This window comes from Nuphar pumila, chromosome 17 (assembly GCF_984573655.1).
Source record: "Nuphar pumila chromosome 17, dmNupPumi1.hap1.1, whole genome shotgun sequence".
In the NCBI taxonomy this organism is placed as follows: Eukaryota; Viridiplantae; Streptophyta; class Magnoliopsida; order Nymphaeales; family Nymphaeaceae; genus Nuphar; species Nuphar pumila.
This window is the reverse complement of record NC_143265.1, coordinates 73,511,473-73,524,221: the sequence shown is the minus strand read 5'-3', so window position 1 is coordinate 73,524,221 and position 12,749 is coordinate 73,511,473. Positions and strand designations below refer to the sequence as shown.

The 12,749-nt window shown below is 39.1% G+C and overlaps 1 protein-coding gene across 1 annotated transcript; it reads left to right on the top strand.

Moving 5' to 3' along the window:
* The first annotated feature begins 216 nt into the window (after positions 1–216).
* On the top strand, positions 217–3,121 carry LOC149812219 (Late embryogenesis abundant (LEA) hydroxyproline-rich glycoprotein family). Its single transcript, XM_089993578.1, has 2 exons — positions 217–858; positions 2,756–3,121. The coding sequence occupies exons 1-2, from the start codon at positions 337–339 to the stop codon at positions 2,837–2,839; spliced, it is 606 nt and encodes a 201-aa protein (XP_089849704.1). The 5' UTR covers positions 217–336; the 3' UTR covers positions 2,840–3,121.
* Positions 3,122–12,749: the final 9,628 nt, after the last annotated feature.

Below are 12,749 nucleotides of genomic sequence, written 5' to 3'. Positions count from 1 at the left end.
GCCCTTAAATCCTAAAATGTGCCCACCACTAAATTACTCAAAACCTCCTACCTTATATCACAAATGACGAAAAGGTCCTCCGTTTCCAAAACAAAGCGCTGCCGAAGCTCTTTCTTTCTGTAAAGGGTATTATAGTAATATTAAAAAGCAAAAAAACACAAAACCACCACTGGCTGTCCACCAAAAAGGACGGTTTCTTTAGACTTTAGAGAGAAGAGAGAGAGAGAGAGAGGAGACGGCCAACTTCCGGCGGGATGTGTTCACGCCGGCCAGGATAGCAATCAGACGGTCATAACAGCGACTAATCGCGACCACCACTATCGGCCTCCTTCACCGATGTCGTCGTCGTCGTCGGCGACGCTGAAGGGCTGCTGCTGCTGCTTCTTCCTGCTGCTGACCTTCCTGGCGCTGGTGGTGGTGGCACTGGTGGTGGTGGTGTTGCTTGCGGTAAAGCCCCGCAAGCCGCAGCTGGACCTGCAGGCGGCTACCGTTCAGTACCTGCTGGTGGAGACGCCGCCGGGCTCCGGCGGGGGGATCGCCTACCTCTCCCTCAACATCAGCATGCTCTTCTCGGCCTCCAACCCAAACAAGGTGGGCATCAAGTACGCCCCCTCTACCTTCTACGTCATGTACGAAGGGGTGCCACTGGGCCTGGCCGAGTTCCCCGGGTTCTACCAGCCCGCCTACAGCCGGACCCCGGTCGAGATCCGGCTCAGCGTCCAGCGGGTCAACGTGATGCAGGCCGCAGCAGCCGACCTCGTCCGAGACGCCACCGTCAACGATCGGGTCGAGCTCTCCGTCAAGGGCGACGTCGGCGCCCGGATCCGAGCCCTCGGCATCACTCTCCCCAACGTCCAGGTGAGAAAATCCCCGTTTGGTGTCCCGACCAAGATCCTGCTTCTCTCTCTCTTTGCTTGTTTTTTCTTTTGTGGGCAATGGGGATTTCCTTTTTCTGGTTTTTTTCTTTTTGAATTTGTTGTTATGCACATCCGAATATCCGGATAAAACGGGATAGATTCGGAGAGATTGCAATTGTGCTTCACAATGCAATTGTTCCCCCCAAGTTACCCTGATTTCAGGATAAACGCCAAAACCTTTTCGTGGGGTTTTTATGGTTCAATATCGTGGGAGTTCCGTGATCTTGGTGGAGAACCAAACGAGACCTCCTTTTCCCTTACATACTGTATTGAACTTAAGCCCCAGGGTACAGGGGTTAAGGGGAAGAAATGGGGTCTCCATGGATTCACTAGTTTTCTTCGGAATACCAAAGCTGCCTCTAGTTTGTGGGTTTTATTGGTGTCGATTTCCATTTCAGTACCGTTTTCCAAATATAAGGTCTTCTGTAACTCTCTAGTTGTGAAAGATTTTGTTTCTCTGCGTTTGGTAAGGAGCACAGTGTGGAAAATTAGTTGCACTAATTATAGCCATTGACTTGGTTTGGTTTTGGAAACAAACTTGCTGTATAGTTCACTCTGGGATGTGTTTGGTAGCACCCACTCCACTAGGATCCAGGGTAAGTTTGGGATGTTGATTTATGCTCTGCAATGCAATATCCCATGCCATCCCGGTTCTTTAGATAAAGTGAATTCATTTGAATGCCAGTTCACTGGTGAAGACTCCGTATACATTGAAATAATGTTTGACGATGATGGTGAGAACGATTGATGTAAACCCGACACATGCTTTTCAGAAAAAAAAAAACTGTTCTTAGAATTTCTTAGATAATCCTTAGTTGGTTGTGGTAGTTTTTTCTGTAAATCCGCTGTCATGTTTTAAACGACTAGTGGTGCTGCTAGTGTGATGCTACCAGTAACTGGTGAGCATAATGCAATATTCATAACTTATCCCACTTTTTCTAGATATAATACAGTTAAAATTCAACATTGGGGGGAGGGGGGCAATGTTACATTTTCGAATCTGGACAGGAAGAAGATGGGGTTTTCAAACATATGATGTCCTTTTCTGGATAACCAAGTTACCTTCATGTTAACAGCAGGGCAACAGCAAAACCAAGTTTCATAGTTTCCCAGAAACCAGCATTTCGAACCAGTTAAAAAGCTGGGTTCTCAAAAAACTTTCCCATAAGCCTGTCATCCAAACACCCTCCTCCCTTAAAATTCTTCATCGGAAAGCCATACTCATGATGCAATTTTTTCCCTGCTCCTTTTTTTTGTGGGATTTAGCTTCTCTTGGTGCCATTCGCTTTTTCCGGCTCTGGCAAATAGCCGTTGAAAGGCTACGGAAGGGCATTTTCGTCATTCCGTTAAACTAAACAAAAACCCACATGAAGGCTGCAATGCATAGAGAGAAAAACGGGCAGCTAAACGCCGGGGACATCCTCGTCATCATCTTTAGCGAGTAAGGGCTATTTTGTAATATGTCGTACTCTCATTACTAGCCACGAAATCTTCCCAGACATGCCCATAGGATCTACGAAATTTACTGAATGGCATTAGCTTACTACCAACGCTATTTTTAACAAGGAAAACCTCACTGAGAACCGGGTCACATAGTGGGCCGCTTTCATGCGAGGTAAAACTCCGAGTTGAAGTCCCAGCGGGATTCGATCTTGGGTCTTCAGCTTTGATACAGACCCTGCTGACCACATGGAGTAATCATTGCGGCAGTGGTGGTGGTTACTCATCTTTTGTTGGACACGCATCGGGATGTAAGGGTAATTTTGTAAATAAACATTCATCTGAGATGTGCCTTAACGTTCATCTGACGTCAGTGGTTGATGGTTTGCTAACGTTAGGTCTCGGCGGATTGCGTGATCGTCATCAGCCCCAGGAAGCAGTCGGTGACGTACAAGCAGTGCGGGTTGGGGTTGAACGTGTGAAAGACGAACCGGGTTCGCGTGAATAAGAATCGGAAGCGGGCTCCTGGTCAGAGTCGGCACGCACAGGAACGAACCGGAACTCAGTTCCCACCCTGGAGGAGGTTCCCAAACGCAAACGGTATTTTTGATGTATTCATTTTTCTTCCTTCTTCTCTTTCTTTCTTTTTGGCCCGGGAAAGAAAAGGACAGCGAATACGGAAAATTTCAATTTCCTGTCCACGTGGTTGCCAGCGAGAAAGGTGGCTTGATTTTGTTGCTTTTACTGGAAGTGTGCTTTCCATTTCAGAGTGGTTTTGACGCCGTGCTGGCTAAGTAAGGTTATTGATACGCTGACTCTGACCACTACGTAAAGGTCCAGACAGCGCAGTGTGGCTCAGCTACGTGTGTACGGTGGGGGAGGATTATGTGGTAATTAAAAAAAATATTTGGGTAACGTCAGGAAAAGTACACCGGCACTTTATGCGTGGCAATGAGAGATGCAGTAGCCTTTAGCGTTTGGTGGAAACCAACCAATCAATTTTGGGATTTAAGGGCAATGCACCCACTTATCTTGCAAAATAGGATAAGCCGGAGAATTTGCTATGGTTCTGCTCTCGCACTATTAGGGATGTTAACGGATGGGATTTTATCCGATATTGGATCGGATCTGATTCTGTTTAGTCAGATTTGGTAAGCCAAAAACTATATTCAATTATAATTGTCTATGGATATGGTTTTTGGTTTTTTGATATCGAAATATCCGGATTTGATGGATATCTGAGAGTCTGGTTTCATTGAGAAAACCAGATATGATATGAACTTTTTTTTTCACCTTTAGAATTCGAATATGAATTTAGATCTCTTTAGCCGTTATTGGATTAGTCGGATATGGTATTGGCCACTTCCGACCTGAATCTGAACCGTTTACATCATGTACACACATTTGATGCCCACTAGATTCCGGCAATGGGGTCCACTGTTGGACTATATGGACATCTGGGCCCCGTTTGTTTCAGGGGAGCATGCGCAAAATTTCGTTGGTCTCAATGGTGCACGGCCCGCGAGAAACAACATGGGCCTGCAAGGGTCCCATGCTTTTTTATTTTTATTTTTGCAGGAAAATGCTTTCTCACGGTGCTATGAAAGGGTTTTCATGTGAAAAGGCATTGAGTATTGCAGAAAGGGCCCACGTGGGTAACTTGTTTTCTCGCGGGTTGCGTTCATTTTCAGACACGGGGAGAAAAACCGTTTTCACACAAAAAAAACGGTCGATTTTTCTATGGAACAAATGGGCCTCGATGTCACAAATATCGTTCTTGGGAAAATCTCAGTGACAAAAATCTCACTTTGAATAAAAAAATTTCTTGATGTTTTGGAGAAAATATTGGTATTTATAAAATAATAATATAAAAAAATCATAGAAATTGTAAAGATATTTTAAAATTATGCAGTGGCCTTTGAGCATATTGCGATAAAATCACGGTATTTTCGTCAATATTTGTGAATATGTTTAGGGTCTGAGATCATCCCACTACAGGCTAAAAATCAGTCATTTTTTGAGGATCTCTATTACAATGGGAGGTTGGTCGGTATAGAGATCCTTGGATAAGCGATATAGATCCTGTGATCTCTGCTTCGAGATCCTAGGGATCAAAGATATGAGTGATTCAAAGGCCCCCCTTAGAGAGTCTATTTATCAGCATAGGGAAAAATCAATCCCGAGATCAGAGACCTAGTCGTGCTAGCTATGCCTACCATACTTACAGTCGCTTTCTCGACGATGTAAACCTATAGTCCACCCCTTGCCCCGAAGGAGTCGCCTTGCTTTGGCATCAGTAAGGGACATAATGCCCATGCCCCTTCTTATGTACAAGGGGCTGATGCCCGTGGAAATGGAAACCTGACCGCCGGTCTAGTGGCCAAGGCCCTACACCAAACTCCATGGGGCTCCTTAGAGAGCATTTGGTGCTATGGAAATGCACCGTTTATGTGGGCCTACATGACCAAAACAAACACAGGGCTACGATTAAAAGCAAGAACCCTATTTTTCGTTTTCCTTATCTGGAAGAAGGTTTCACATCGGGTTTCATATCCCTGGCAATCCTTTTCTGACTTCAAACTTTAGGCATTATTTTTGATAATTAATGAAATCTTAGCCCATCATAGCTAGGGCTGAGAAACAGGGTGAGTAGCTCAATGTTCAGCTAGGCTTAGCTTGGAAATTGAGCTCGACTAACCGAGCTACAAGCCAGCTCATTTAGGTAAGGGAGCCAAGTATGAATGTGGCAATTTTGGCTTGGCTTATATAGGCTCGTTTTAAACATTATATATATAATGTGTTTTATATAATTTATTATATGTATTTTATATATTATCAAGCTTAAAAAATACTTTAAATATTTTTTTTTTAAAGAAAATGAGCTAGCTCATGATCAGCTGATCATAACGAGCTTTGCCTTGGCTCGGCTCGGCCCGTGGCGTGCTGACAAGCCAATCTCAAGCTGGGGTGTACCCTTAACGAGCCAAGTTCGGGTTGTTTGGCTAGTTTACCAGTCTTAGGTCATGTACTGCATAGTTTTTTATCTTAACATTATGAAAAGTCTTAATTAGCGAGTAACTCGCACCTATGAGCGGCCCTGCTCATTTGGTAGGGACGACCTTGGGATACCACTTAGTTGACATGAGGTCACAAGTTCAAAATTCATGGGTATGTGTGTCAACTTAAAATGGATCGTAGAAGAGCTACCTATCGGATGCTGCCATGGAGGATCCAAACGATTTTCAATAGATGTGTGTGGTTGGCATTCTCCTCACTCAATCGATGCCCACAATGAGACCAAGCCAGAATGTCGATAGGTGATAAGGAACTTTTGAACCAAAAAGCAGTGAGAGAAACCGACAATACGTAGATGACACTCATCACACTACTACAAGTCTCATAGTTATAGGAAGATCTGCTGGAGATCCATAATGGCAATGGTGGAGGTCTATAATGGGTATACATGGACAATTATGAGGCCTCATAATAGTCCTGTAACCTTCAAAACCTAAAAGCCTCTCCATGTATGTCCCTTGATGTGCCCATGTTAATATGGGTCATATCCAGGTTGAATCTAATCCGATCCAAAATTCAACAATTTTCCAATTAACCCATTGACATAAAAAAATACTTGATTGAGGTTTATTGCTATGATCTTGATTCAATTTTTATGTGAGTTTACATGCTATCTTGTATCACAAGAAAGAATCTTACGAGTCATGATGATGAACACATTTATATGAGATATTATATTTTTCAGTACTATAATATTATTTATTTTCAATGTTTAACATATTAAAAATATATTTATGAACTCATTAGTCTCTAACCCATCTTATTGGTCATTTTAATATTATTATTATGATATTCTCTCTTCAAAACGAAAGACACTTTACATAAAATCAATAATACACAGAACCATAGAGAATCTATTTAGTTTTATAAATGTGATCATATATAACCATAATGTATTGTCATATATTACAAGGAATCAAATAGACCCATCATCATTATATATTGGGAATATAATCCCGGTGTTAGCCCTTTAGTAAGCGGATTCATAATCATTTCTTTCGTACTGATTGTATCAATACATAGTAAATGATTCTCAGTTCTTTCTTTAACAATAAAGTAATTTAACTCTATATGTTGACATGAGATGAAACTTTTGTTGCTATTTGAGAATGACACAAAAACTTCATTTTCACAAAAGATCTTCAGTGATCTTTCAATAGAGTCCACAACACGAAGACCTATAATAAAGTTCCTTATCCACATGACATAAGATGAAGTCTTGTATAAAGAAATAAATTCTGCCTTCATGGTGTGACCTGCAGTTGTAAACAAATTTTTGCTTCTCTATGAGACGACACCATCTGCCAATAAGAAGATATATTCAGTAGTGAACTTTTTACTATTGAGACATCCTCCTAAATTCACATTAGAGTATTCAACGACCTCTAGGTGATCAATTTTTCTATAAGTCAACACATAGTCTTTTGTTTATTGTAAATAGGTGTAAATAACGCATGACCTTTTTCGTCACTTTCTAGTGTGCAATGCCTATATTAAACTGATATCTACCAAGCATCTCAATAACAAATGCGATATCTAGTCGTATGCAAGTCTGCATATATTGCAAACTCTTAACCGCCGAAGCATTCATAACGCTTGTTATCTGAGCCTTTTTGATATCATCCGGAAGATAAGTCTTTTAAGCTCAATTTATCCTCTTTTACTATGAGTGTTGATGCAAGAGAACAAATCTTTATTCCATATCTTTTAAGAACCTTAAAGATATATGATTTTTTAGAGAGGCCAATGGTACCTTTAGTTTTATCATGATAAATCTTAATTTTACTGACATAAGTGGCCCCACCCATGTACTTCATATCAAAATGAGGAGAAAGAAAATATTTTATCTCATATAGCATACTCAAATCATTAGTTGCAAGAAGAATGTCATCAACATATAAAACCAAAATTATGAAGTTACTCCTACTAGCCTTAAGATATATGCACTGATAACAATGTTTTCTGTGAATCCAAAATTCAAAATCACATGATTGAACTTTTTATACCACTAGCAGGAGGCTTGTTTAAATTCATAGATTAATTTATTCAATTTGCAAATTAAATTGTTTGAGTTATCTACATTGAAATTAGGAGGTTGTTATATATATACATCTTCTTTCAAATCCCCATTCAGAAAAGTTATTTTTATATCAATTTGATGTAGCTCTAAATAAAAATGAGCTACGAGGGCTATGATTATTCTCAATAATTCTTTATTGAGACATAAGAAAAATGTTTCATTATAATTAATGCCTTTTATCTTATTGAATCCCTTTGTAATATGCTTAGCCGTGTACTTCTCTACTCACCCTTTAGATTTTATTTTGGACTTAAACACCTATTTTCTACCTACAGGTTTGACTCCACTTGGTCGTGGTACTAAATTTCACACTTGATTTTTTGTCATAGAGACAAACTCTTCTTTTATGACATTAATTAAATCTGATGATTTATCACCATCAATAACATTTGCAAAGGTTAAGAGATTATTTTCAATATCTATGAAATCATTGAGCTCTTATAAATATACTACATAATTAGGGTGAATAGCGAATCTCTTGTCCCTCGTGAACCTCCATACATGAGTTACTGGTAGTTTAAATTGAACCCCTGCATCTTATTGTTGTATATCATCATCAATAACTTGTTCTACTTGGGATTGAGGTTTATTGACATGATTTTTCCTAACATTATTCAAAGGGACAATGATCAAGAAAACTAAGTCTTTTTCCTTCGTAGGTATAAAAACTGAATCTTGCAATTCCTCAAATACAAGACTTTGAGATGTATCTAACCCAACAAAAATATTTTCAAGAAATCTCGCTTTATTTATTTTTACAAAATATGGTGTATGAGATAAACAATAAAACTTAAAACCTATTAACCTTTCTAAATAACCAATAAAAAATCTACTAGTTGTCATAGGATCAAAGAATTTTATATGTGTGTTATACAATTTAGCTTCAGTCAGACATTCTCATACGTGCATATATGATCAAGAAGGTTTTCTACTAGTCTATAACTCATAAAAAGTTGTTTGAACATATTTTGTATAAACTTTGTTTAATATGTTCATTGCTGTCCTAAGCGCTTCACTCTGTAAGGTCAAGAAAAGGTTTAAGTGATTTAACATCACTCAAAACATTTTATTAAGCACACGATTTCTTCTTTCATTACATCATTTTGGTTGTCACTACTTGACATGGTATATTGAGACACTATGCCTTCCTCCTTTATGCAGTTAACATATGATTCTGTATTTATAAAATTAAGAGAATCAAGAATCTCTTCTTTCAGAAGTCTTTTAATCCTCCCTTTAGAGATTTGTCATAATCTTCATTGCCAAAGTAAATATGATCGATCATCTTTTAAACCATATTTATTGATAATCACTGTATTTTCAATGTAGAGAGATTCATGGATATGAAGTTTGGTTATCAAACAATACAAACCATCACATACATATGTAGAACCAAAAGAAATATAATTTTTAACAATAATAAGCTTGGAGTTTTCAAAATTAAATATAAAACCAAACTTATCATGTTTTGAAATTAAAATATGGTTTCGACTTTAAGATGAAACATAAAATGTATCGACTAAATTCAAAATGAATCCAGACTCTAACACAACTCTGCAGGTCCTGACGTTCTTTACATGTGAACACATGTTATTTTCTAAGAAGATGCTTCTTTCATGTTATGTTGATTCTCATTTGTTCAGAAATATATGCAAGAAATTGCAATGTGTACCATGACACAAAAATCAATCTACCGACTATGTAATAAAACATGAATCAAATTGTACTCATGAAAAATAAATGATTTATTACCTTTTTTTTAAAGTCATTTCTTATGCTTAAGACAATTCACCTTCTTATGTCTCTTTTTATTACAGAAGAACACTTTATAGAACAACCTCACAACTGGGATTTAACATTTGCCTAAGAGTTAAAACTCTCCTCAAAAGTTTTCTTCTTGAAAGAACTTTTCTTTGCCCTAAGCCTATTCCTTACCTGATGAGAATCTAAATATGAACTCTGCATATTCTGACCCTTCAATCTTTCTTCCTTTTCAGCACACTTGGTCAAGAGGTTATTAAAAGACTACTCATCATTATGTATATTGTAGGAGATTTTGAAGGGTCTGTATTCTATAGAAAATGAGGTCAAAATAAGATGGATTAAGAAAGAATTGGAAATGGAGATCTTTATATCATTTAATTGAGATGCAATGTTCTTCATTTTTAAAATGTGTTGTCGGATGTTGTTATCTCCGTAATATTTTATAAATACTAATTTGAACATGAAAGTACTTCCCATAGCCTTATTAGAACTGACGAACTGAGTCTCAATAACTCTTAAATTTTGTTTCATTATCCTGCAATAAGGGATGGCGCTTCTAATATTCTTAGCCCCTCTAGATTTACAAAAGCAACATGCTAAGCATATTAGAGCTCCCACTTCTCAAAGGCAGCCTTTTGATCGGCTATACTTTGATTTATAGAGCGAAAGGTTTGTCAATTCTGAACGCTAAATCTAGGTCCATGTGTCCCAAAGTGAATAACACTATTTCTTTTCAATCATAAAAATTAGATTTGTCTAAAATGATGACATTATTAGAATCGTTAGTGATCAAGAGACCTGATATTGCAAGTACGAAGGAAAAATACTAAATTATTACTTATAAAAGATTCATATTGAAAAGGTGAATGTGATACCCTTTATTATTCACTTTTTATATGGCAAACATAATAAAGTCATTATCGTTTCACTTTAGTGAAAACAATAGCACTCAAAGTTGCTTTACTTCCACAATTCTCAAGGAATTGACTTCACTTGGTGAAACTAGTTGATCATGTAACCAAAAGTAATTCAGTAATGTACATTTAGGTACAATCATGCTTATAGACTGGTGTATACACCTACTATTATACTCTATGTGAATTTGGAATAGAATGGCTTACCTTTGGTTAGAATCATTGTTTCATAAAATCACGCACAATCATAGTACGCAATATCACTCTTAACATGGCCAAAATAACCCTCAATCAACACAACTCAAATCACTTTGGTGATTCTAAGAGTGAGTTGATCGAGATCTTTACGTAAGTATGTATAAAACATGTCACAACACAAAAATAGTGCTTTCATTAATAATCTCATGCTTAAATAATCACGAATAACTCAAAATTAGTATGACACACACCTTATATCATGCTAAAGTCATCAAAAGTATGAGATTAATGATAAAAACATGCATTTACTAGTCATATCCGATATTAAAGTTTGCCCTAAACAGTTCCTTAAAGACCTAGAACCGGTCACTAAAGGCCTTGAATCAATCACAAAAACTCTGAACCTATCCAGGAAATCACTGAATCTGTCATGAAAACTCTTGAACTAGTCTCAGAAAGCATGAACTAGTCCCAGAAAGTCTTAAACCGGTTCCAAAACCATTGAATCAGTCTTGAAATGCCCTAATTCGGTCATAAAAACCTTGAATTGGCCTAGGAAATCACTAAATTGATTTTATAACCCTCAAACCGGTCTTAGAACACTCAAACCAGTTTTAGAATCTATTGAATTGGTACTAAAAGGACCAAAACCAATTTAAGAATGACCTGGACTGGTCCTAGATGGACAAATCGGTTCATGAACCAATTCAGTGCCATATAGTTGACGGGGTCTAGATCCAAATCTTATCATACCCAATGTTGGTCTAAGACCTAATTTAAACAGAATAGCGCCACTAGGTTGGACTCAGACTTGGTTTAAACAGGATACTGGGTCCTGGAATGGCTCCTATCGAGTCGGGCATAGACCCGATCCACCAGGTCTCACCAATGGGTCTGGGTCTAGATCAGGTCTCATCGGGTCAGGTATAGACCTGATCCACCCATAACCTATTGATGGATCTGGATTGAATCATGTCAGGTTGGATGCAGATTCGATTTACCTGGTCCTGCCAATGAGTCCATGTCAAGATTGGGTCCAGTCGGGTTGGGCGTAGAGCCGATCCACCTGAAACCATGAAAATGGTTTTGGGTTCAGATTGGGTCTCCGTACCAGTCAGGATGCACTGTAGATGCAACAAGGGGCTGACCTTAGTGGCCACTGACGACGGTCTACCTTAGACGACTAATCGTTGTCCAGCATAGCCTGACCCGACTTTTCGATGGCTGCGACAACAGGTCATTGGTGACAGGGGCTCCTTAAGGGGGTTTCTATAACCTCGATTGAAAACTCGAATTTTGGCAATTTTTTTTGGCATGTACGACCTGGTTGCTAGTGCACCCACAACCCATACATGTGTAGCGGATGCGTGGTGTGTGGACACATAACCTAATGCCAACTTAAAATGGGTCGCAAAAGAGCTACTTACCGGATGCAATCATGAACAATCCGAACGACGCTGCTGTGGATGTGGGTCTCCTCAGCCAATCGATGCCCACAATGAGCCCAAGCCATGATATTGAGAGGTGAAGAGAACCCTTTAAACCAAAAAATAGTGAGCAACCAACAATACGAGGATGACACTCATCGCCTATTCATAATGAGATCTAGTGAAAGTCGGGCACCCATGGAGGTTCATAATGTGCATACATAGACTGTAACCCCTTAAACCCAAGAGCCTCTCCCATGTATATCCCTTGATGTGCCCATGTCAATATGGGTCACATTCAAGTTGAATTCTATCCGATCCAAAATCCAACAATGTGCCACTTGCCACAAGACCGAAGCTCCTAAAGCTTTATGCTAATGAACTTAGTGAGTAAGGCCATTTTTCTTTGGTTATCTAAAAAAATTAGTAGCTCACCACGACCCATACGCCATGGACTAGCACTACAACAAAAATGTGGATTAGCGACAGAGGCTATCCGTCGCTAATCTGTTGCTAAACTGTTTAGCGATGGATTAAAGATGAATTAACGATGGATAGCGTTCGTCGCATAATCTTGGTCGCTAATTAGTGACAGAATGTATCTGTCACTACTTCCGTCGCTAATTTATGATGGATTAGCGACGACCATGATCCATCGCGAGTCCGTCTCTATTTTAAATTAGTGACGGATAAAATTCATCGCGAGTCTGTCACTATTTTAAATTAGCGAAGGATAATATCCGTCACTAATCCATCGCTATTTTTTTTTTAAAAAAAAAAAATTGCTCCCTGTCGAGCGGTATTTCGGCAGCAATAGGTCAGACTTGTACCGCACCACACATGCGTTGCACCCGAGCGGCCCGACCCGCCACTGCGGGGTCTTTTTCAAAGAACCAACACACTCTTCGGTGCACTCTCCGGAACGCTCTCCAGC